Raw genomic sequence first — 27845 nt, 5'->3', positions numbered from 1 at the left:
TTACAATTGTATTCTTAATTTTTTTAATTAAAGCTGTACATTTTAAAATATTTAAAGAATATTTTAATGTTTTAAATATTGTGGATAAGTTCAATTAAATGTCTGAATACCTCTTCATCCTGTAATTCAAAGTTGCCAGACCATGAACCACCACATTCAGATGTAATTGTAACATTTGTAGGCTTTGCAGGTATTCCATTTATATCAGTAAAACTTAAAGGGCTTATGTTTATAGTATTCCCGATCCCTTCTACTCTAGCAGGACAGTTAAAAGTATTATACAGTAATAATTCTGATTGTCCACTACCTGGTAATGTAGGCTCATTTTCCTTTAAAAAAAAAAAGAAAAAATTAACATTCTGTCAAATATAAAGTATAGCATATGAAATTTGATATGTAAAAGGTCTTTACAAAATTGTTTGATTGAAAATAAAGCATTGATTTTCTTCATAGTATTATTAAAAGTATTTAGAATTTTCATGATATTGCATATAAGTAAATGACAAGTTTGATCCTCCACCTAGAAATTGGACTCGACCAGGTGGTTCCAAAAATAAAAATAGAAAATTTATAATATTTAAGAGATACATTTTTAAATTGTATACAAGATATATAATTTTAGAAATTATAGTGGAAACTTGTTTAGCAATTAGTTTGAAAATAGCAAGCTATCTAAAATGATACTAAAAAAAAAAATCAGTATGTTTAAATGAAAATTTTGTAAAAAGGTTTTTATTAATATATAATGTTTGTTTGAAATGTGAGCCAAGTTTCTACTTAATCTATCTTAGATTAATATTAAAAATACAAAATTACATTTATTTTGAGCTCTAGAATACCAGAAACTACAAAGGCGAGTGCTGCAAGGAAACCACCCCATATCAGCTTTTGAAGTGAAGTCCTTACGAGTCTTAGTTTTGCTAAGATTGGGTAAACTATGTATTCAAATAGAGGAATAAATACAAGTACAAGGACAGCGTTGAGGGTTTGCATCTGGTCTGGAATAATAGTATACCAGCCTAAATCTCCATTCATGCGACTTGCTTGAAATGTCCATTTGTCTCCCTAAATAAATAAAACAAAAAAAATTTTATGTTGAAAATTGTTTAAGCAACATAAAATATTTGGTATGAAAATTACTATTAATTGAATTTGTTACTATAACAATTTTTACTATAACATTGAATTTGTATAGTTTTATATTGTACAATCACAAGTATGAAGTACTAATTAAAAATATTATTGTAAATGTTATAATTAATTAAAATCCACAAACACTGGTACCCAATGTACATAAACATACACACTCTTTTATATACAGCATTTTATAATATAATATACACTTTATATTTGGGAAGGAATTAATTTAAATTTACCTGCTGTTCATATAAAGCCCAGAAGACAATAGTTGGTGAAAAAAGAACTATTAAACTCATTAGAACCTTAATGTCAGCAATCAATTTAGAATCATATTTATCATCTGCGTAGTCTAACCAATTCTTTTTCTTTTCTTTTGACTTTATTTTTCTAACCACAGCATGCTGCAATGAAATGTATATGCCACATTGTAATTATGTAAAAAAAAAAAATTTATTTATTAAAATACTTGAATCACGAAAATAAATTTACTCACTCCTACACAACCACTAACATCTAATACGATGTTACCTTCGGGTTTGATATGTTTATACATCGGGCTTCCAAGGACAAAGAAAACTAAAATTTAAAAAATAAATGTTAATTAAAAATTGTAGCATTATATTAAATTTAAAAAAAAAATTAATTTTGATTAAATATGTAATATGACAGTAGTAGAAGTTTTTAGGTACTTACCCACTGCAGCTACCATAAGAGCAGCTGGAAGACCAAATGCCAATGGATAACAATCTGTATCACTACCCAAGCAATGATATTGACGAAGTATTGGTGTTAAGAAGGAAGAAATCACACTTCCAGCATTTATCGAGAAATAAAATACCGAAAAGAATCTTTGCAGCTCTCGTTCTTGTTGAGGAATAACAAACTGGTCTCCACCAAAAGAAGACACACAAGGCTTTATTCCACCAGTCCCTACTGCTATCATAAACAGTCCTAGGAGTGATAATTCTCTGAAAATATCAGATTATGATTGTTTTATTTTCATTATAACACAATACATCTCAGTGGAACAAATGAAAAATGTCATGGTAGGAGAAACTTGACAACAAAGCATGATTTTTTAATCAAAAGTTGCCAGGATGAGCCCTTTCATCACGAGATAGAGGGATACCATAGAATGGGCCAATTTTGGAGTTGGGGGGGATATCTGATCTGGCTTGGTTGGGTTAGAGTATGTTAGTTTAAGTGATCTTTTACTCAAAGAGGCGAACAGTAAAATAATGAGAAAGACTAAAATTACTGATTATTTCTGAAATATTAACTATCGAAATTATCAATAGATTATTGATTAGCTCAGATTGAATATTTATCATACTGTTAAAAATAAATTCTTAAACATTTTGATAAGTCTTCTCCCAGAGCGCTCTGATAGCTAGACTTCTCTAAAGTTGCCAGATGTTTCGACCTTGTCGGTGGTCCAGGCAACAAGACAATGAAACACTACTAAAAGAGTGAATGTTACTACTTACAAGAAATAAACAAAATTAATTACAAGTCATAAAATGGGAGAACACTTGCTCGATTTATATTTTTAATTTGATTCAAGAGTTGAATTTTATTTACACAGATGTAAATTTGTTTGACAGAAGAAATTGAAAATATCATTCGGGACCCAAAAGATCAACTGATCATCATATTTGACAATTCTTTTAATCAAACAGATCTGAGTAACTTATATTATGATTTTCACTGGGGTCAAAACATGAGATATAATTTCTTCCTGAATACCCCCCTTTTGTTTCAAATGTTGTGGTAACTACAGGCAATGTAAACTTGGCGAAGAGGGCCTACTTTTACATATCAGCAGTACTTCAACTTCCACACGATTCTTGCCAGAAGCTAAAAATCATTGTTGAAAGGTGTCAATGTTTAAACTACCCCGAAATTAAAAGTAGTTTAAATATTTATGTAATGTAATGTAAAAAAATAAAATAATTCAGTCCTAACAAAAAAGTCTAGGAAAATATTAATTTTTATCAAAAAAATAAATAAATAAAATACTTCTAAGGATCCTGGAAAAGTCTGTAATTAACAAGAAGTATTATTATAACCCATTTTAATGAAACAGTCCTGATTGTCTCAGTTCCAAATTTCAGGTAGGGTTAAATGATGAACCTAAATCCTTCTGCCAAACCTTAAAAAGCCCTTAATTAGAAATTGATTAGTTAAAAGCAAATTTTTTATCCCAAAAAAATTAATGAATCTAACCAAAATTTTAAATCAGGGTTTTCAAACTATGAAGGCATACATATAAAGAATCTATATTAAGGCATTATTAAAACTACATTACTATGTTATTTATTTTGGACGTACTTGTGTGGGAGAGCCAGACCTTCGACAGATCCAACTGAGAGCACAATATTACCTGCCGCATAGAGCAATGAAACGTATAAAATTGTCCTGAAAAAAAAAAATATATATATATATTTTATAGAATTTATGTATATTAAATATAATGTTCTAAACAAATCTTTAGTATACCCAGTTCAGGTACAATATTTAATGAATTATAATAATTTAGACCGTTAAATTGCTAATGATTATTAGCTAATATCATACATGAAAGGTCTCCTATTTTTTATGAATACATAGTTCTGTATATTATCTTCAATATTTTTATCATTTAAAAGATTAAATGTTTGTCTATTTTCCTACATAAGCATCGGTTTTATTTATGCATTTTTGAATACCCTGTGCAGCTATTGTGTGCTGGTTTCATCTCATTATTTCCCTCCATTTCCATTAAAAACATCGAACCTCAGTTTTACTACCTTGTCACAGTTAAATCCCTTTTCAACCTAATGCTATCATTGGGTACCATGTCCAGACTATAGGATGCCTCAAATGTGTAGTAGGTGGTGGTCCATGAAAATTTAAATAAGCATGGGATGTAAGCAAAGTAATCGAAACTGTTTTGGAATCCAAAGGGAGGATTATTGTTTGAATTTATGCCTACTGGGTGTACAATGTTCATGGAATATTATCACAAATCTTTCTTAAAGCCTGATCTTGGCACCCCAATAGGAAAATTTGGCTGGAACATGATTTAGCTCTGACGAGGAGGTGAAAAATGAAGTTTAATGCTTCATCAAGGACATGACCTATTTATAAAAAAAATAGGTAACCTCACTATTGTGATTATCCTCATATTAGACTGATGACTGAACATATTCTGAAGAAAATCTTTATCAGCTATTTGTTGAGTTTATCAAAATATTTGTTTCTTTTTTTTACTGGATAAATGCTCATAGGCAATCAAACAATTAAAGTTTTGTTGACAAACTTTTTTAAAAAATATGTTTTTGGGTTCAGATAAATCAATAAACTGTTAAGATAAAAAAATAATTAATTCTATATGAACTTTAAAAATGAAGACCAAAATTTTGACTTTAATTACATTTGATAGATGGAAGGAATGATAAATAATGTAATCATTACTAAATTTTGAGAAAAGTTAATTAAACAAATACCTACATTATTAATGGTATAATTAGTAAGAAATTGCTATTTGAACTTATAATCTAAAAAAAAATTGATAGGAAAAACTTTCTTGTTTCAAAAACTTTGAAAATATCCTACAATTACTCCCAAATAGTTGTTCCTTATATTAGGGTAAGGGATAACATAATATAATTTAGCTAACAATTCAAGGTGAATTTAATATTTCTGATTCATCTAGTTTTAGTTATCAAAATGAAAATAAAAAATAAAATTAGTATTTAATTCAGAAGCTACTTATCTTTTTTAGAGCTTGTATCTATGAAAGACTTGAAGTATTAATTTAAAGTAATAAAAATTCAACTCAAAATTCGATAAAGGTTGGTATATTCTTAAAAAATGTATAATAAAATAGCAAATAAATGTGATATTGGCTTATTATAGTCCATTCATCTAATAGTCAAGAGATTTAGTTACAAGAGATGATAAGTAATTCCTTAATCATGCATTAATAAAAGGAAAACATTTAAATTTAGGTTTACTTGTATTTTCCAATCCAGGCATCAGCCATTATGCCACCAAAAACTGGAGTGAAGTAACATAGCATGACGAAGACATGGTAGATTATTGTCGATGAATTTTCGTTATATTTGAGAGAATTTTTAAGGTACAAAGGAAGCACGCCTGTAAAAAAATGTATGTGAAACAGAAAGAAATGCATTAACTTATATCTATTATAGTAATAATTAAAAATACATTTATGTTAATTATTTTTTGTTAACTTTGTTTTGGTGGTAATTTTTAATAAAATCAACTATGTACTCCCTTCTATATAATCGAAATAATGCCAGGAAGACAATTATGCCCAACTTACCTATTATTCAAAATTATGTATTGTTATAAAAATTTATTTTCAAATACAAATGTTCTATCATCTTGATAATTAAGACAGGAGAAGAAAATGAGAAATATAAATACACAAAAGATAGTTGATCAAGTTTAGAATAAGTTGTTCAGAGAAAGTGAATTTTATAAAATTTCACAATAAGGATATATTTTAATTAAACTGGCATTAATCTGATTTTCTTAGATCCTATTAAAAAAAATTCTATTTCTAATCCTTTTATTTTCATGAATTATATTGGTTCATTTAAAAGTAATCAATATTTTCTAAATAATTTAATTTTAAGAATATTTTTTCATTCAAAATAATCAATATTTACTAAATAATTTAATTTTAAGAGTATTTTTTCATTCAAAATAATGTTCAGAAATATTAATAGAACTTAGTTGTAAACTTTTAATTTCTCCTTTAAAAAAAAAAAAAAAAAAAAAATGAAAACAGGAAATAGTTGTAATGAAGGGCTATGTGACTATTTACTAATTTGTAAATAACAATATTTGAATAAAGTTTTGAGGACAAATTTTTTTTTTATTTTTCCTGCATAAACAAAGATTTCTTATCATTGGTAGAGATGAAGAAAAACAAAATCTTACTTAATTTGGCTGGTGCACACATTTAATAGCATAATATTTAAATTATAACAATTAAAACTTATAAATTAAATAACTTATTTAATGTTCAGTGTTTAGTGACTTAACATATTTATAAGTGAATGTTATCTAATGTCGGCATTCCTCAAAGAACTTCATACTTTTAAGTGTAAACCTGCCTTGATTAATTTATTTATATCCCTTTTTCAATACATAATTGTATACCAGTTATAATTAAAAAATGTAGGTATATACCAAAAACTTCCTATATAAGGTTGTACCTAGATCATTGAATTACTTAAAATACACACATACCAGAAATAAAGACTAGAACTTAACCCTATAGAAAATAATTACTTGATAATAAAAGCCCTCTAGAGTTACAAAAAAAAAATACATATAGAATTTAACCCTATATAAAAAGGAATAACTATTAAACAATCATTAACTCATACACTTATTACAACAATGAATCTTTTAACAACAAATTACAATTACTTTCATTTCTTTATCAACAATCATTCTAAACCTGTATTTTGAACTTTTCAACTAACTTTTCTGTTGTTAGGAATTCAAGGTTGTAGGCTAAAATTGTTATTTGTTTTCAAGATTTCTTATTCTCTTCAGAAATTAGCTATTAAAAAACAAATAAATTTTAAAATTAATCTCGCAGGCTAGGAACTAAAAATACACCGATGATTAAAAATCAAACATCGATTTCACAATACGTCGGTGATTAACATCCATCCTTACTTAACATAAAAATAACACACATAAATGTTTGTTAGCCATCCTTGTGAATGTGCATAGTGAAAGATAAGGGATGACCACTTCATTTTTTTCAGGAGCACGGGACACACCACTTCACTGTTGGTTTTACCAATTTTAGTTCATTAAACGTTTGTTCGTGCGGAAGAGATTGCAACTGATACCAAACAAGTTTTCTTAGAAGTCGCCTTTAAAGCAAATATTAAAAATCTGATGCGTGCCCCTTTCAACTTTCATTTACCACTTCCAGCTATGTTACCGGTAACTTCCTAATTGGGCTCCCGAAGTAATCTTAAGGTGGATCCACATGTTGGCCGCTCGCCACGGATCGGAGGCTCGTACAAATGCTCGGCAAACAAAGAGCGGGTCATCCACATGTCAGTGTTATTCAGAGAGACAAGCATGGCGGACGTACTAGTGGTTTCAGCCATTGCACTTGGATTGTATTATTTTTATTACAAAAAAAGAAAATGAAAGGAAATTAAATATAAATAAATAAGATTAAATATAAAACTTATTATAAAAAGTACCAACAAACACCTTTAACCTCCTAACAGCTTTCAGTTGCAACTAGACATTGAACAATGGTGGAGACGCTACACGACCGCCCTCACGAACCCCTTTGATCTGTGTCAAAAAAACCGACTCTCGACGGCTCGGCAACGAGCCTAGGCCAACCAAGCCAAGCCACCCATCCACATGCTCGCGTATGTCTGAGTTCGCCATGGCTCGGCCAACATGTAGAGGCCCCTTTAAATGCTCGTATGCCCACATCGACGTCAAGAGGCATCCTCTTTACAAGTTTTTGCCTTTATAAGTTTATTCGTCCTAAATACTAAAAGAAAATACGCCTTATGTTTATCAATAAAACATTCCTGTTGCGCTACAAAGAGCTGCGTTAGTGATAAAATTTCAAGTACTCCAGATAATTTACAAGGTGATTATAGTAGAAACATTGCTATGGATCGTATTGACATACTAAGATATTGTTATATCGAAAATAAGTTTATCAAGCACAGTATAGCTTCCTCACCATTACTACCTGGTAGGCACACATAATGTACTATGTGTACGCACATAAGACCTATATTTCAAGGTTTAAGAATAAATTTTATTTCGAGGCGAGGAGTCATGGTTGAAACATGCTTATCAAGAAAAAATCAATTTTGCGGAATGTGATAAAATTAATACTAGATCAATTATACCCTAATAGCCATCATCTCTCCATATTTGAGCCGAATCGTAAAAGCAATTTGGGCACCCTAGACCAAAGATCTGAATATCATTTGACGTAATTTTCTTAACATGGATGGACCTTCCTGAATCTAAAAATAAAACTTGCTAAAGTTGGGTTGCTGATAAACGAATAAAAACATTGTAAATATCTTGACAATATAAACAAAATTAAGAAAAAACGCTGAGTTGATGAATCTCTGTACCATTACTCATTTAATAAAGATTTGGATTTGAAGAACGTTTGAGATAGATAGGTCGTAGGTAATAACGAATAGACAATTTCATTGTGTAGACAATTTCGATAACCTCGCCTGCATAGGATGGATTGTGTGGTAACAGATGTCAAGAGGATGCTTGGAATTCGAAATTGGAGAGAAGCAGCACAAACCTGAGAAGACGAGTGGCTAAGAATGACCGACCTCTTGACTCTGAGGAGTTTGCCATCGAAGAAGAAGAAGAAGAAGAAGAATGTTTGCTGTGAAACCTCACATCTGGTTAGTACCTGTGAATTCTTTACTAGAAGCTTACAGTAAATAATAATATATGCCCATGTGTCATTCAGGACCTTACTTATCTGACTTTTCAAACAGACAATTAAAGCGAGTAGGTTGGTCGCCGAAAGTTTCCTCTACCCGTTTTAAGCTAATATTTCAAAAGATCCTCACTCCTCAGGGATCTTAGGGGGACGGGTCCTGCGGGGAAGGATTGCCTTTTTTTTGGGTGTTATGATCTTCTCTTGTGTCAGAAATAAGTGGTAAATTTCATGATTGCTTTATATTCTGGTTTTACTATAACGACAGTATGACAGTTTGACAACGTCCCATACACTGATAGTAAACATAAGCCGAACAGATCAATATTTTTCCAACCAACCATCATAACGCTGAATGATATGATTATGAGAAATAGCAATGTGATATATATGTCAATATTCCCTATCTATCGTTTAGTTCACTTTAGTTGACTGAGAACTAGCGAAAATTTATATGTTTGATAGCTTAAACAACTAAATAGAAGTGTTTGATAACCTACAACTTCTAAAAAATAATGGATTGGGACAGTCACTTATTGACAGTCACCCATATAATAAACTTTCTGAACCAAAATGCTGAGTACTGATAGGTTAAGTATTATTAATAAAGAAGTCAAATGAAATAAGCAAATAATATTAATTGAATAATTGAACGAGTATTGACACAATTCTTATTTACTTGAGTAATGCCTGACATATTTATTGCAAATTTCCCTATTGGAGATATCATTTTCATCTATTGCAAAAGTCTTATTTTTCAAGATTCTATACTGTTTGAATGAAGAATAGTTGACAATTACCTCGCATGCCGTAGTATGAAAACCTTTCACAGAATTCATTGCTGATGATGAAAAAGACAGACTTTGGATATTTGAGTTTCTGCAAAAAAAAAAATATAAATAAATAATAATAAAATAAATAAATAATAAAATTACATAATAGAATAAATGATTTACTATTTAATACATTGATTATAAGTTACACCTTTTATACTTTGTGAATCAATGTTCATGAGAACATAAATAACAGCCATAAGTATTATTTTATGAAATTTTATGTATGCATAAGATTTATCATACGAGAAGTTGTTTCCAAGATATTCCACACGCAACGAGAAAATTAATGTTTTGGAGGTTTTCTTTTATGATATGGACTTCCGGTAAGGTCTGTTGAGGTCGCGAATTCGGGTTTTGATTGTAAAGAACTCCACATTATACATGAAATGACAAGGAACTGCTCGTAGATTTCGATTACTACAACACCTACTTGGCAAAAGCTCTAAACTTCCCATTTACTACAAAAACCGTTATATACTATGATAATCAGACCAATTTGGACATGCGGAATTGAGCTCTGGGGCTCCATAAAACCATGTTCCTTATCACGTCACAAATAAACTCATCCACAAAGACCTTAACATCCCTTTCGTTGCAGATTTGGTCCGAAGTAGATGCAGCAGATGCGTCCTTTCATTTCAAACTCCTTACCTATCCTAGCCCATTAGTTCTCAATATCTCATCTTTAATAATCTCTGATAATTCTCCGTAGCGTCTGAAAAGAAGATGGCTACGGAACCTTCTAATTAAAATCGAGGATTGAAGTACTACCATTGGGTGGTTCTTTCCCAAGATTATCAAGTGTTCTGAAAATTTCATCAAATTTACTTATTGTATTTTTTTTTTGTAAATTAAAAAAAAATTTCAGTTGTAAATTTATATAAGTAAAATGTCAAGATAAAACAACCTACCAATAAATCATAACTACCCAACCAGTGTTTTTTTTGTTATTTCTCGTATCTAATAATATATCTGTCTTCATGATGATGTGTTTGGATTAATATAAGGGAAAGATGGTCAGGGATATTGAGATACATGGAAAGGAAAGGGCATGGTCAGAAGATCAATTGATTTTTCAGACAAAAAATCAATTTTTTTTTCATCTACTGTTGCTCCGAAGATAAGCTGAAACTCAGATCAAAACTTCGGCTCAATAAAAAAAATACCACTTATCTATTACCACTTCCTCAAATTAACTGAAGTGTCAAAAATATTTTCAATAAGGAAAAGTTCAACCCAGAATTGTTATGACGTTCAGTTCCTCAGTATTAATAAAATGGCACTTATTGGAAATATGAAATCTTAACATGATAAAAATAATAGCTATATTTCTTAGTTCAAATATTTTAAGATTGTAGGAGGAAACCTAGGCATTTCACTTTTTCCTGAATGCCCAGGAGAAGTTAAATTTGGAATTTAATAGAATTTTAATTACTTACTTGGAATTCAGAGATGATTTTGAGCTATTTTTCTCCTTTTTTAACTTTTTATCGTGCCCGCTATACAAAAATTGATCAGAAATACTCATTATAAAAAAAGGAAAAGTGTTTTTTGTCTTTTGTTTTCAATTGAAAACCGTATATATTAATCATGAGATTGGATTGGATGTTTGTCGAATTATTGATTCCACACCATTTGAGCTTTTTCATGTCGTATGTCGAAGTTCATGTAGTGTCCATTGAACGATAATCAGAATTTCCTAGAGAGTAATTCAGCTAGAGCTTTATTATTAAAAAAAGAAAGTTTGGGGAATTATTCCAGCGGCGACCACGTCTTAAACATAATAAGTCTTTTTGCTTTTTCATGTACGTATAGTTTCTCAATGTTCATGTGTAATCATTATTGAATAATAATCAGATTGTTTTATACAGTTGAAATGCTAGTTTTATTTTTAAAAAAATCCTTGTTTTAGAAATATTTCAATGACGACTACGTCATAAAAATAATAGGTATAAGAGTTCATCGTACCTTGTAAAGAATTCCACAGAGGAATCCGGAAAATGCGATGAAGTGGTGGAGCCTTACTTTTCAAATTAAGGAATTGGTATGGCTAAATATATAATTAATATTTTTACAATATCGCTAAAGCTTCCCAAGACAAATGATTTTTTTTTATAAAGAACACATTATTCCTGAAGATGGGGAATCTTTTGTTAGACAATGCGGTTGGCAAGGGTCGGACAATTATGGACTAACTTTTGTCATAACTTCGAATTTTTTTTTTTATAGATAGATTTATTTATTGATAGATATTACAATCTGCCACACAGTTGTGGGCAATAGGTAATAGTGATGAATGATCTCATACATACTAAAATAAATAAAAAAAAAAAAAAAAATAAAAAAAAAAAAAAAAAAAAAAAAAAAAAAAAAGATGAAAAAAAAAATAAAAAAAATAATAAAAAAAAAACTCTCTTAAAATATATACAAACAAGAGAATAGACAAGATGAACATAATCAAAATATCTGTATGAAAAATAAATAAATAAAATAACATAATGATAAAATAATATATACAATATTTACACAATCGACCTGAGGACCCCTGAGCCCACTCTATCCCCCACGTGTGAGGGGTAGAGCAGAGCTCAAGAGATCCCAGCGCATCCCTCTCGCCGCATCACTGGTAATGAGCCAGTAATAATTAAGCTAAATACAGTTTACTTTGATGGAATATTGAACCAAGAGGGTTGTCAAAGTGTTCTATCATTTCAAGAGGCGTTCATTTAAAAAATGAAAATCATTTTATAATTGAATCATCTAGTAGTGAAGAGGGCCAAGTTAAAAAATATAATTTTTCCCCCTATAATCCAACCTTATCATTTGGTCCGAGGTTTATTAGATCGGCAATGAGATTTTTAGACCTTTTTCTATCACAACTCGTACTCCTACTTTTATAGTTCGATGATGGCAGATTCTTATTTTTCAATTGTTTTTGGTTATTTATGGTTTCAAGTCGCTATGAACTGGAAAAAATAACGTCTACGAAAATCCCTTATTGATTATAACTCTTTCCATTGAAAATTAAGATTTAAGTGCGCTAGAGAAGAACTGGAAGAGGTTACAAAGTCTACTTCACCACCAAAAGAAACTTGACTCACCTTAAACAAGACCTTCTTTCATATCGAAATTTCTAAAACCCTCTAAACAAAATGTGAACAAGACGAGTTAAAATATATTGTATTTAAATGGATATATTTCTTACCTAAGACGTATAGATAATAGTTTTGTGTTTTGATTATGTTTATATGTTCATAACCAAAAAAAAAAGAAAGAACGACTTATTTTTACTTTGAAATTATTGTCAAGTCCATAAAAATGCTGGAAGAACCATTTGATTGCATCCGAAACTCTCCAATCCCATATCACAACCCTCGAAGAATGATGCTGAAATTGCTTTACTCTTCGTCGTAAACCTGCCGTCTGCCCTACAGTTTCATTTAATAATGTTACTTTTACCCATGTAGATTAGATACGCTACCTTGGACTACATCTGGACAAACGACTGACCTGGAATCCTCACACAAGACTGAGAAGACAGGAAACTGTACGTCGATTCCGACTATTACAGCACTTACTAGACAAACGGTCTAAACTTCCAACTCATTACAAAAGACAGATATACATGACAATAATAAGGCCCATCTGGACATACGGAGTTGAGCTTTGGGGCTCCACTAAACCTTCGAGTTCCTCTCATATTCAATCCTTACAATCCAAAATCCTTAATGTTCCTTACTTCGTTAGAAATAAAACCATCCATAAAGAGCTAAATGTTCCTTATGTTACCGATCTAGCCCGAACCAGATATCATTCCTTCCATTATAAACTCCCTAACCACCCAAACCCACTAGTTTCTAACCTTGCTTCCTCTTCCATTCTTGGCAATCCTCCGAGTCGCCTGAAAAGAAGGTGGCCTCGTGACCTTATATTGTAAAATGTTTTTAGAGTTCTACTACTGGGTAGTTTCTTTACATGCTGTATCATATCAGCATGATCTTACTTCAAATTTCCTTGTTGTATTTTATATACAGTTGTAAATGTCAATAAATAAAAAAAATGTTTACAAATCTGATTTTCTTTTAATTCCACGATAATAATAATAATTCTATGGCAATAAGACTCGTTTTTGGTGCAAAATCCAATAGGAAATTGCTGCATCGTCAGTAATATTGCCCCGTTTTTTTTTTTTAATTGTATGGGATTAAACGATTTTTCATTGTATAAGAACCAGCCACCTTACCCATTCTAATTCTCTACTTTAATCCTTTAATGCCTCTATTCATCCATATAATCCTATAATCTAATATTTTATATCTTTCGTAAACATTCCTATGTCAAGCTATTACTTTGGTTCATGAAAGTAAAATGATGAGCAATATTGAGTGCGTACTGCATGTTCAAAGGGATCTAGTTGAAGAATTATAATAATGATGGTCAATAAAGACTCTCTAGCTTCTTTGTTCTTCAATATTGGTTTTGAAAAAAATTTAAGAGAATCAAAGATCTGAAAAATCGGAGGGTACAGATTTTATTCGACTGGGAGATTCAAAGCTGCAGTAGAAGATGCCTTCTTTGCCGTTGATGATGCATTCAGGAATTGATAAATAACTGCCTATGCCTCTAAAACCAAGTATTTGATTTCTGGCAAAGTAAGAGGTCCTGACGAAGATTATCCAGATTGATCTTCACTCATCCAAGCGAGTTGATCACTTTGTATACCTGTGGTCACATATTAATGCAAGTAAAGAAGTTAACTTCATTTCCATAAAAAAATTCAGAGCGGAGTTAAACGAACCCAAATTAAGGTTTGATAAAGTGGTGAAAGAAAACCTTTAAATATAAAATACAGTATGTATAATTTATTCTTAATTAAAACAAATTTGATCCTTTTTTTTCTTTCAACTTTATTCTTTACAACTTTTCCAACGTTTCGACCCTCAGGTCATTCTCAAGGATACCTTCATATTGATGTCATTTTCTTTTTAAAATCTTAAAAATGCAGGCTAATTGCCTTTGTCCCATATAATATTTTCTAAATAATTTTTTCCTAGATTTAAACCTTTTTTAAAAACTTTTCATCCTTCCTTCATTCACATTTACAGCTTAAAACAGAACCTACCTTCAACAGTTGAAGCTTGCATTTTTAAGATTTGAAAAAAGAAAATGACATCCATATGAAGGTATCCTTGAGAATGACCTGAGGGTCGAAACGTTGGAAAAGTTATAAAGAATAAAGTTGAGAGAAAGAAAGGATCAAATTTGTTTTAATTAAGAATAAATTAAACCACTCTCAAACAAGAAAATATAAAATAATTAAAGTATGTATAATGTTTGTATTGCAAAGTAATCAGTGCAGTGTTGCTTGTGTATCAGCCCACTGCTCAGTGTATTTTATTTTATATATTTAATGATCAATTAATTTTAGTTCTATATTAATGCTATAGATTAACTAATGTACTGTAGTTATCTCAAGTGACTAGGCTTGTTATCATAAACATCGGTTATATATGCTTTCTAAAATATTACAATAATTTAATTTACCTTTTCCGGAATCTCGTTAACAATTTCCATTTGGTCTTCAGTCGTCATTTTTTGCGCCGATGCCTGAGAAATAATGAATCTTTATTAGTATTTTAGTGAAATTTTTAAATGATTATATTATATTAAGAAAGGATAAGATAAGAGATACCACCATAAAACTACGCTCCCAGAGGTTATGCATGATGTTTTTCAGTGTCTCCTTTTGCACTTCTTTATTACTTAATCAATTTCGTGATTATTTTTATCACGTAATTTAATAATTTTCGTTGTAAGTTTACTTCTAGAAGAATTTGTATTTGGGCAGATTGGTCGTTCTTTATGTTAAGTTCTCAAAACAGAACAAAAACACTGGTTACTATGCGAAAGACGGTTAAGAATTTGTAAGTTGACCACAAAAAATTCAGGTCCAATTAAAACTCCTTATCACCAGAATAACATGTAAAATAAGGAGGTTGGTTGTGTCAGAACACCGTATGTTCAACGTGAATAAATCGACTTTAGTAGGCATCTTGCACAGTGGGCAAAATGAACGATTTAGGTCAACAAAAGTATTTTATGAATCTATATTAAAGAAAATTTTGTGCTGATCACAAAAGTTCATATAAACACAGGTACATAAAAACTGCAGTTCCTAGCTAGAACAAAACTTACTTTAAAAAACACCACACGGATGATCTCTTAAAATAAAATATTGATTGGGATTTGAAAGCTATTTTCAGGTTACAAAAATTTAAATTTATTTTCATTTTTCATCAGTTAAACAGTGGAAAATGGTTATAATAAATTAATACAAATATTTTTTTCTTTACTGAAACTTTTTTTATTGTGTTATATACTTTTTTTCGAATATGCTTACGAATTCAGTATTATCAAACGGAATTTAAATACCGTTAAGAATTCTTGGGCTTCTTCCCCCATTTATCCTGATGATAGAACAATTATTTCTCCGTTTTTTTTTTTTTTTTATCATAACTGCTATTATAGTCAAAATTATGAGACGGAATATTGTCAAACCTAATGAGCAGCCTATAGAGGAGGCGAAAAGATATTTAAGACAGAAAAAATTATTTGTTGGAAGAATTAGAGAAAAAATAATAATAAGAACAATAACAGGTTTATTCCCATACTTTAGAGAATTTGAAACCTCTCCTTTGGGAGTAAAGAGTCTGGTTTATCAACACAAATAATTCTCAAAAATTAAAACTTCTTCATTGATTACATAATTACATTAATCTGAAATAGATAATACTTTATCAGATATTGCCCATGCTGTTTTTGAAAATTTGACTATAAATGATAATTATATTAATTTTTTATAGGTTCTTTATTACATTACGCCATAAATCCCTGGCCCTATTCCTGGCCACAGTAGTCCAACAGTTTCCCACTCTTTGCACTATCTCACCATCTTGTAATTCCTATCCATCTCTAGAGGAAGACCAATTAGAGAGATAAAAATTATAACTTCAATTATATTAAAAAAGATAATTTTTTTTTAATTTCCAGAAAAAAATTGAATTAGCCAACCTCAAATTCAAGTACACTAAAAAAAATAAGAGTGCAAAAAATCATACCTCTCTTAAAATATTCCTGGTAAACAGCACCAATTTCTGGACTACTATTTTAACCGAGTAATTTTTTTTAAATATTTATTTATTGCTATTCACAACTGTACATTGTAATACATTTAGTAAATCTGATCTGAGTTAAATTGGAGTGTTACAGGCGTGTAGAGAAACTACCCATTGGTAGCACTCTAATGACATTTTACATTAGCTGGTCTCGTGGCCATCTTCTTTTCAGGCGTCTCGGAGGATTGTCAGGAATGGAAGAGGATGCAAGATTAGAAACTACGGGGTTTGAGTGGTTAGAGAGTTTATAATGGAAGGAGTGATATCTGGTTTGGGCTAGATCGGTTACATAGGGAACATTAAGGTCTTTATGTATGATTTTATTTGTGACAATGTAAGGAGCATTGAGGATTTTGGATTGTAAGGGTTGAATACGAGAGGAATTTGAAGGTTTAGTGGAGCCCCAAAGCTCAACTCCATATGTCCAGATTAGTAATTTTTTAAATTCGATAATTATTGTGTGAGCTGAAGAACAAATGAATACCATTTTTTTCTAATTCTTGATCGGTTTAAATTATAATCGACCAATGATATTTAGGTTGTGTCATTTAAATTGAAATAAGTTATATAAAATGAGACAATTATCTTATAATAGAAATGTAAACATACTACTAACTTCAAAGTTCATGCATAATCGAAAGTTTTGAAACAATTTATTCACGTTTTGTTTTTCGCACGCGTTTGTCTCATTGAAAATACATCCGGTGAGAGCATAGCTTAAGACTGTTTTTATCTTATTAATTTATTTTTCGTTGAAGGAATTCTTAAGTCTGAGAATGTAGACTGTTATATTTTGTATTTATAAGTGCTTGTCACAGTTTCGCAATATATAAACACTTCATGGCTCGCCCCAGTTTCTGCATGTGTGATAATGTCACATGCTAATAATTTTTTATAGTTCCTATCAAGGAATTGTGGATTTCGAAATGTTTGATAATTCAACTTATAATCAACTTGAACAGAAAATATTTATTAAAAATGTAACAAAACTTAAACTTATTACTTTTAGTAGTAGTAATATATAGTGTATTATAGTATAGTGTAATATAGTAGTAATAGGATTTTCCCTACCCACCCGAACCCTACTCCAATTCATCTTAAATGGTAACAAAATAGAGTATGGTTTCTCAACTATTTTAGACTCGAGGAAATGAAATTCTCATATTTAAAAAGTTCTTGTTATAGCTTAAAAAATTTCGTAGGAACTTTCCAAAAACAATTTGTACCATATCTTCATACTATAACATTCATTATAAAGTTCTTACAAGATATGTTGCTTCAGAATTTTCAGAATAAAGCTCTTTTAAGAACATTTCTCGGTAGAACTTGTATAATAAAAATTATACATATGCATGTTGTGTGTGTATAATACCTATGCTTTTTGTATGGTTACAAGCCTAATTGGGTTCGTACAAATTAAATTTAACAATACTTTTGACGGTGGCTGAGTAACAGACTCAGAAGACTTAAAAAATCTTTCGAAGAAATCTGGTGCGGTGCTGGTATCACAATTTTCTCTTAGCACCCTCATTAACCCACACATACCCACAGTATATAATTTAGATTTTGTATGAGTTTTTGTTTTTGAGTTAAGGCTGTTCACATACAGACACACAAATCATTTTGTCGTACTTGATCATTTGGACTCAGGGGACCACAAAACATATATACTTGAAAAACTCGAATTCGAAATTTTCTACGATTAATACTTTAGTATTAACTAATTATTAAGTCTTTACCTTCATATATATTCCATTTATGAGTAAATGAAAGTAAAAAGGCGGAAGGAGAAACTAGCTACTAAGAATGTAGCATTGAGGATTTTACGAAGGATTTTGGATTGTAAGGATTGAATACGAGAGGAATTCGAAGGTTTAGTGGAGCCCCAAAGCTCAACTCCATATATCTAGATTGACCTTATTACAGTCATATAGATCAGTCTTTTGTAATGAGTTGGAAGTTTAGACCGTTTGTCTAGTAAGTGCTGTAATAGTCGACATCGACGTGCAGTTTCCTGTCTTTTCAGTCTGGTGTGAGGATTCCAGGTTAATCGTTTGTCCAAATGTAGTCCAAGGTAGCGGATCTGTTCGACAGAGGTAAGAGTAACATTATTAAATGAAACTGTAGGGCAGTCGGTAGGTTTACGACGAAGGGTAAAGGTGATTTGATGGGATTTGTTGGAATTTATCTTAATCCACCAATTACGACACCATTCTTTGAGAGCTGTGATATGGGATTGGAGAGTTTGGGATACAATTAATGGGTTATTATTAACTGCGAGCACACATGTATCATTGGCATACGTGGTGAGGATAGTGTTAGGATTGGTTGGGATGTCAGCTGTATAGACGGTGTAGAGGATGGGACCAAGGATACTACCTTGAGGAACACCTGCGGATTGAGAATAGAGGGATAAATAGGAACCATTGTGGTTTACTTAGAATAATCTATCAATGAGAAAGGAATGAATAATGAGAAAGTATGTAGGAGGTAGGAATTTACGGAGTTTGTAAAGCAGTCCCGGGTGCCAGACTCGATCAAAAGCCTGGTATATACCGATAAAGACTCCCGCGCAGTACATTCCGCGCTCCAAAATAGACGAGACTACGTCCACCACACGATGACATTGCTGGATAGTGGAGTGGGATGTTCGGAATCCAAACTGGTGATCACTTAAATGATTGGAATCTAGAATGGGGTATAGGCGTTTTAAAATGAGTTTTTCAAGGATTTTGAAAAATTGCATTACTTGTATCACATAACATTCTCATACTAACCTACTTACGTCCTAATAGTACAAGAGTAGGGAAGAAAAAAAGGCAGTTATCGCACTCTAATTTTTGATTACTTTAATGAAAACTATGTATAATTACTAGTCAAAATTGATGAATCTGCCAAGTATAGGTAGGGGAAATAAAAAATGGCAGCTGTTTCAAAAACTTAAAAAAACGTTAATTTTTCATTCGGAGTTCTATATCTTAAAAACTACCAACAACACTAGAAAATCTAAAAGAACGTTATTTAAATAAGAGTCAATTTCTGAAATATCAGCCCTAATAGAGCTATTTACGTCCAATACTTCTTGAGATGTAGCCTTTTAAAAAGCAATATTTCATAAAAATGTACTGAAATATCAGTAGTTAGTTCATTTATTTTGAGAAATCTATATCTAATAGTGAATACAGGCTGACATCTGTACGTCACATACAGATGTCAGCCTGTATTCACATTAAAGCTAGTTAAATTTACTATAAAATAGTTAATAATGTTTATCTTTGTAGGAGTAGTAGTTTTTATGATATTTGACGAAATAAACTCACAAAATGTTAATTTCTAGTTGTTCGTATAAAATGTTGGGTTTTTGAAAAAATATATCTCTAGACCCATAAGAAACACATATGAATATAGATTTGGCAAATGAAAATTTGTCCGAACAACTATAAATAAATTTATTTTAGCAAATTTCATTTCTATTTCTCCTACGAAAGAAAATATCATAAACTACTTTAGCTCATTAAACTACCTATAATGTGAATGCCAATAGACACTGTACGTCACATAGTTCCTGAGATATAGATTTCACAAAATAAATTCACTAACTTCTGATATTTCAGTACGTTCCATACAACATTTTTATGAAATGTTGCTTTTTAAAAAGCTATATCTCGAGAACTATTGAACGCTCTATTAGGGCTCATATTTCAGCAAATTTACTCTACTTTAAATGATGCTCTCTTAAATTTTCTCTTGTTGTTGATAGTTGTAAAGATATAGAGCTCCGAATAAAAAATTAATTAATTAATTAATCAACGTTTTGAAAAAACCGCTATTTTTTCTCCCTACCTATACTCGGCAGACTCATCAATTTTGACTAGAAAATTATACCTATTTTTCAATTAACTAATCAAAGATTGGGGTGAAATAACTGTCTTTTTTCTCCTTTTGAGCTCTTGTACTATAAGTTTTGTGTAGGTCAGTGAGATCGTTTTTAATTTATCGCTATTTTTGTGATTTTTGCCAAAAAAAAAAATATTCAAAGATTTGGCGAAAATTATGAATACGAAATTTTTATTTTTCTGTTTATTATAAAAGTTTGTATTTCGGAACTTCTCGAGATGGGAATACCAAATGTAAATTATGTTCCTGCTAAGAATACGTGTTTAACGAAATAATGAAGCAGTAATACAATCGGAAAAAGATAATGAGATCGCGATAATTCCCTTTTGAATCAGATTTATCTATTTTTTTCTTTTTTCTCCTCTAATTATTTTTAAAACTCTTAACTATTTTGTATTTATACATTGGATATTATTCCTTGCAATGGAAACTGTTTTTTTTTTTTTAAAGTACTTTATAAGAATATTTTTTGAAAATTCGTCATTAATTAATAATAGTAATTAATGCCGGTAAGTCGATTTTAGCGAAAAAATCGCTGTAACATTCCAAGTATATATTCGCCTTAAATATGTAATTTAAATTTCGTATGTATTTTTGTTTTTGATATAGGATGATCATAAACACATATATATAAACACCTTATTGTGAAACTCGTTTTATTGGGTTGAGAAGAGCTCAAAACGAGTATTTTCGTCGAAAACTCTTTTTTCTTAACAGATATTTTTATTTATCTTAATGTTTAAAAGAAACACGAAAAAAAGATAAAAATAATTAAATTTACCTAATTTTTTACAAGGTTGAAAAAAAGGTGAATTAATATCTTCTAAATTGTAAATTTAAAAATGGTACTCGAGCACTATTATGTCTAATATCTGAAAAGATTAAATCTTTTCCATTGTGTTATGGATTACTATAACAATGGAGTTCATGATGTATGTTTCGGCTATTATCATTGTATCGTACGGACATTGAGGTACTGGTTAAAAAATAATTAAAAATCCGGAGGTTCCGAGATGACGGTAATAATGACAGTAAATTTGCTGAGCATTATATAAATTACTGAGCATACTGCTCCCTGACCGTTCACTGTCACCGTGGAACCTCCCCAGGAGTTAAACTAAAATGCTTCCTTGTAATAATGGAGACGAGCTGCTTAACAGATATTTTAATTATTTTTTATTTATCATGTTTGTAATGAAACGGTAAAAAAAAAAAAAAAATGAAAACAAATAAATTTATCTAATTTTTTACAATGCTGAAAAAAGGTGAATTATTATCTCAGCAATAATCTTCAAAATTTTTTATTTATTTTTGACCCCTCGATGATTATTGAACAAAGATTCAAAAGCTAATTATTTTCCGGACGCCTTTGTCGATAGAAAAGTGATTTGTAAAATTCGGTGATAAAGGTGATTAGTGTTGAGTGGTGTACCCACTTTATGATAGATAACGCTCGGTAGTTACCTCATTGATTTCATTTACCAGACAGATTTTGTTTCAAAAATTCTTCTAAACTGTAAATTTTAGAATGGTACTCGAGCACTGATTGAGTGAAATTGGTTTCATAATAGGACTACTGAATTTCATATGATCGTAATATTCCCCAAAGCATATATTTCATACCGTAAGTTCCACGGTGACGGTAATAGTGACAGTAAGTTTGTCGTAAGGTAGTTAATACTAATACAAACTGTCAAGGAAATACTTATTGTACGACAGCAAATTTTAGGTAATACGATCATAGTAGAATTCACTATCGTTATTGCAGTCACTGTGCAATAACTGTCACCGTGGAATCTCCGTTCGAGTTAATGTAAAAACTGGCTTATCATAACAACCAGGAAACATAAAAACTTTTTTTATAAATTTACATCAGAGTTTGATGTTACAGTCAATACTCTTCGATGACTTTAAGCATCATGTATTAATTCTTCAATTTTTTTTTTGGTTTTCCATTGGTATATCATACATCTTTTTATTACTCCGATTTCTTTAAAATTTGTTATCAACCTGGGAAAATATTTTTCTCAAATTCTTTCACAGTTAATATTTTTTCATTTTTATTTCTACAAACAATGAGAGATGGTTAGTTAGATCAAATAAAAATATTCATTCAGAGAAAGCTATTTTGAAAATTCGGCATTTGTGCCCTCTAGAACTATTTACGTGAGGATAGAACCTAACTGATATTAAAGAACTGTCAATTTTTTATTAATTCAACAAGTTTAATCAAAATTTCGAGGAATATGGAAAATAAAAGTGTAAAATTGATAATTTCAGAGAAAAAGTTTATGTAACATTCCAGGCATCGAACAAATTTTTTAGAACTAGGCTGTTAAAATACACAGTAAGACACATACACCCACATGAAGGTGGAGGAGAGGCGCAAAGTGTTATTGTTTTTCTGTCATACTTGATGTATGAAATGCCTTGGACTCAAGGGACTGCATATTGGATGCTCTTTATCACAAATGGCTGTCCCTACGTCCGTCAGGATGACCTAGATATGTACAATAGAAGGTGGGCAAAAAAGTGTCAAAGTGACTGGGACCGTGGCTCAAAGCTGAGTACTAAGCTGTGAAACGTACGGTGGTGTGTTAAGGAGTTGGCAAGATATTAGGCCCTGCTGATGGCAGTGGTGATTGAAGCAAAGTAAAAAGAGGAGGTGACACTGAACACATGTCAGAGCATTATAATGATCTACAACCGGCTGGGATCGGAGGGCCGAAGACACAGGTCCATCTCATCAGTAGTAGTAGTACAAGAGCCCAAGAGGAGAAAAAAGGCAGTTATCTCATCCCAATTTTTGATTACTTTAATGAAAAATATGTATAATTAATAGTCAAAATTGATGAGACTGCCAAGTATAAGTAGGGGGAATAAAAAATGGAGGCTGTTTGAAAGCGATAAGAATATTTAATTTTTCATTCGTAGCTCTATATCTTAAAAAGTAGGAACACCACAAGAAAACCTAAGAGAACACCATTTAAAGATGAGCAAATTTTCTGAAATATGAGCCCAAAAAGAGTTATTTACGTTAAATAGTTCTCGAGATATAGCTTTTTGAAAAGCAACATTTGATAAAAATGTATGGGACGTACTGAAAGATTGGTAGTTAGTGATTTTATTTTGAAAAATCTATATCTCAAAAACCATTTGATGTACAGATGTCCATTAGCACTCAAACTAAAGCTAGTTTAATGAGCTATAAAGCAGTTTATAATGTTTATCTTCGTAGGAGTAATAGTTTTCATGAAATTTGCTAATCTATATTGATTTATAGTTGTTCGGACAAATTTTGATTTGCCAAATTTATATTCATATGTGAATATCATAAAAACTAATACCCCTGCGAAGATAAGTTTCATAAGCTACTTTATAGTAAGTTAAATGTCCTTTATTTTAAGTGTGTGCAGACATATGTGTCTCTTATGGGTCTAGAGATATATTTTTTCAAAAATCCAACATTTTATACGAACAACAAGAAATTAACAAACATTTTGTGAGTGCAAAAACTACTAGTTCTACAAAGATAAAAATTATTAACTATTTTGTAGTAAATTTAACTAAATTTAATTTGAGCGCTGGCAGACATCTGCACGTCAAATGGTTTCTGAAATGAAGTTTTTCATAAATCAAACTTATTGTCCGAACAACTATAAATCAATTTATTTTAGTACATATCATGAAAACTACTACTCCTACGGCGATAAACCTCATAAACTACTTTATAGCTCATTAATTTGAGTGCTAATAGACGTCTGTACGTCACATAGTTCCTGAGATATAGATTTCTCAAAATAAATTAACTAACTACTTATCTTTCAGTAGATTTTTAAGAAATTTTGCTTTTTAAAAAGCTGGATCTCGAGAACTATTGGACGTAAATAGCTCTTTTGAGGCTAATATTTCAGCAAAATTACTCTTCTTTAAATAATGAGCTGTTAGGGTTTCTAGTGTTGTTGGTAGTTTTTAAGATATAGAGCACCGAATGAAAAATTAGTGTTTTTTAAGGTTTTGAAACAGTCGCCATACTAGGTAAACTCATCAATTTTGACTAGTAATTATACCTAGTTTTCATTAAAGTAATCAAAAATTGGGGTGAGATAACTGCCTTTTTTCTTCCCGGCTCTTGTACTATGAGTACCCAGTTGTGAAACGTCCTATACGGCGATGTGTTCAGGATTTGCCAAGATAGTAGGCTCTGCTGATGACATCGCAGTGGTGATTGAAGCAAAGCAAAAAGAGGAGGTGACACTGAACACATGTCGGAGTATTGCAATGATCTACAATCGGCTGAGATCGGATGGCCGAAGACAGAGATCCATCTCATCAGTAGCAGGAAATGATATGAAGGCACTGGAATTGATGGAAGACCAATGGTATCCATTTATTCTCAGAGTGATTAGCGCGTTTCATGCCTTCTCATACTAAGCAGCGTTTGGTGCCAATAATAAAGTTATTTGCAGAAAAGTGGTGGCACTATAATATAGTCCAATGCCTTCATACACCCTAAGAAAGAAAGAAGACTGTTGTAAAATGGCAGGAACAGTGTGACTTAGCGTCGTTAATCCATATCCACTTTCCTTTCAAGGCAAATATAGTGTAGTCTTGATTAACGAATTTATTATTATTATTATTTTAGTATATTGTTAAAAACGTTTTGCAGAAGGCAAGTAGTACTTTTAGCTTAGGAGTTTCTCTTTTCAATTTTGGTGCAAAAAGTACTGTACTTTTTATTTAACTCGTTTCCAATTAAAACTATCTGAAGCACTAATTTATGTAAACTTTTGATTAATAATTTTCAATTAAAGATTTCAAGATAGGTTAAAATTGGATAAGTATAAAAAGCATTTTGGGACATTCCCTTTAATTTTGTACTTGCTTCTATTACAAATATATTAGTGAGGATCGACTTAATTATTATTATGTATTTTTAAATATTTATCATTAGACATACTTCAAAAAGTAGTACTGTCTAAGGAAATTATCGAAGATTAAATAACACAAATGTAGATTAGATGGACGTTTTATTACACTATTCTGAAACATTTGTCGTTGGTAGAAGACAACTTACAATAAAAAATATTTAAATATGACTTGAAACCATGGATTCAAAAATTAGATGTTGCAGATCTTGAAACAAGGCAATTAATCTGAAAAATGTCTAGATGAATTATGGAGTCGCCCGTTCTAAAGCGCGTGAAATGTTATGTGTTCTGTTGTTGGAAATCAATTTTTTTTTTACCGAGGTTGCAGTTTCTAACAACCTCCAATACCTTTTATTACAAGTAAAGTATTTTTTAAAAAAATTCAATACGATAGTATAACTCTCGTAAAATTTATTTTTCGAATTGGATGGATATATACTAAAAATTAGTCGAAACAATTCCAAAACATTACAATTATGTTCAATATTAAATATCACCTTAATGGAGAGACTGATTTGAGATTTCACCGTTAATAGCACAAATACATCTTGAAGGTCTGATAAAATTTTTAGCTTCCACAGCAGGTAGAATACCACCATTTTATTTCCCCTTAATATGTGTTTCATAACAAGGTATCCTTAACACCCAGCTATACCTATAGCATACCTCCTATATGTACGTACCAAATACCTACAATACTAAACCAAATACTCCAAACTGCTTTATAACTAGCAGAACGTCCACTAATTACATGGCGCTAACGCCTTCTGACCATATACTATACTATCTGTTAAGGTAGAATCGGTTCATATCAACACCTTATAATGCCACAAGGCAATCAAAGGGAGAAGATGTACTAAAGTATACATAATACATTTCTTGTAGTAAGTATGTATAAGATAATATTGTTATTACTCTTAATAAAGGGTATGGAAAAAAAAATCCTAGGTGGGTTTCTCACGCCATTTTCCAATTTCAGGCACTTTTTTAATATTACTCAATAATACTTTCTTAAAGTTTCCTATCTCGTTTTAAGCAAATATATAAGTGATATAGGACCTCGCTCCCAGGGTGTCAATACAAATACTCAATACAAACTACCAGGTACATATATAACTACTACCTCCTTATGTATGTATTCAATAACCTATTTCATCAGGAGGTACGAAAAAAATTGTAAACCCGCCTTCAAAAGGCTATCGGCAAAACAAGATTAATTTTAATGTATGTGTATGTATTCTCTATTGTATATATTGTATTTTTTTTTTTTTTGCAAATAAAGATGTTGAGGAGGTTGGGAAAAAAAGGGGGCCATGAATTGACCAGCGCAACGTCCCTTCACGTTACATTACGCTTTTGGCTATAGCTAGACTATACCACCTTAGCTGGACTAATATCAACACATTATAATGCCACAAGGCAATGAAAGGGAGAAGACTCAGTAAAAGCTTATATAATACATTTCATGTATTGTATATGTATGATGTACTAATTCGTTTTAATGAAGGAGCGCGGTAGCAGATAAAAAAATTCGCAAAAAAAAAATGAAGAAATATCACAAACGCCTTGTTTCTATATTTTCCCGAAATAACAAGTACGGGTTTCTTAAATATAAGGTATAGTAACATTACCTTTTACATACCCATACAACCATACATACGTACCCATGCTTTTTGAGAGAGTGTTTTTATCCTCACCATAATCAGGACTGTAGTAAGCTGAGTTCAAAAATGCCATTTTTCTTGGTAACATTCTCGTTACTGTTCTTATCGCAATTTGATGGGCATACAGCCCGAACGGCTGGACCAAATGACTGCATAAACATATCCATGAAAATTTGCATACATGTATATTTTGCTCTCCTTTAGTGCCTTTTGTAATATATGCAATATTCGATGTTAAAAAAATAAAATAAATAAATAACATGTTTTTATTATACATTTTGTCCTATAAAAAGTTTATTTAAGAATCAATTGTAATAAAGTTTTTCATAAGTATTTGTTCCATTTGTTTTGTGATATTTTATATATTTTGAGGCGATTAACCTTTCTGAGAAAGACCCAAAAACCAAAAAAAATTAAAAACTTTTAATGAGTCAGTAATCGATGTCATGACAACTCTGTAACCATTGAGGCAAGTTTATTCCACCATATTATTAATTAGGGTGAAATAGTTATTTATTTAGTTATTAATTCCTCACTAAACTTGACTATCGTTGGTACAGAAGTTTTGTTGTTTTGACCCTGTTCATTGAAAAAGTCTTGAAGAAATGAGAGTAAACATTAATTTATTTCTAAGGCAATTTTGTATTTAGAGTGTTGTATGTTCATTGCATTGAGTTATTTTTGTATAGTTATTGTTTGCTGCAATATTTTACTAT

General features: G+C 30.8%; 1 protein-coding gene across 1 annotated transcript in view; it reads right to left on the bottom strand.

Moving 5' to 3' along the window:
• The window catches only part of LOC106679410 (solute carrier family 15 member 1), a 44463-nt gene that overhangs the window by 7460 nt on the left and 9158 nt on the right, over positions 1-27845 (bottom strand). Inside the window, exons 2-10 of the mRNA XM_014418555.2 lie at positions 15007-15069; positions 9427-9505; positions 5139-5280; positions 3472-3558; positions 1834-2108; positions 1634-1716; positions 1377-1541; positions 817-1065; positions 111-329 (exon numbers count right to left, since the gene is read on the bottom strand). Coding sequence (XP_014274041.1) covers positions 111-329; positions 817-1065; positions 1377-1541; positions 1634-1716; positions 1834-2108; positions 3472-3558; positions 5139-5280; positions 9427-9505; positions 15007-15054 — 1347 coding nt within the window. The 5' untranslated portion in view covers positions 15055-15069. The remainder of the gene's footprint in view (positions 1-110; positions 330-816; positions 1066-1376; positions 1542-1633; positions 1717-1833; positions 2109-3471; positions 3559-5138; positions 5281-9426; positions 9506-15006; positions 15070-27845) is intronic.

The sequence above is a fragment of the Halyomorpha halys genome, unplaced genomic scaffold (genome assembly GCF_000696795.3).
Source record: "Halyomorpha halys isolate HHAL.00 unplaced genomic scaffold, Hhal_1.1 Scaffold200.1, whole genome shotgun sequence".
In the NCBI taxonomy this organism is placed as follows: Eukaryota; Metazoa; Arthropoda; class Insecta; order Hemiptera; family Pentatomidae; genus Halyomorpha; species Halyomorpha halys.
Note: the sequence above shows the minus strand (reverse complement) of the source record. Positions and strands in the feature narration are given on the sequence as shown.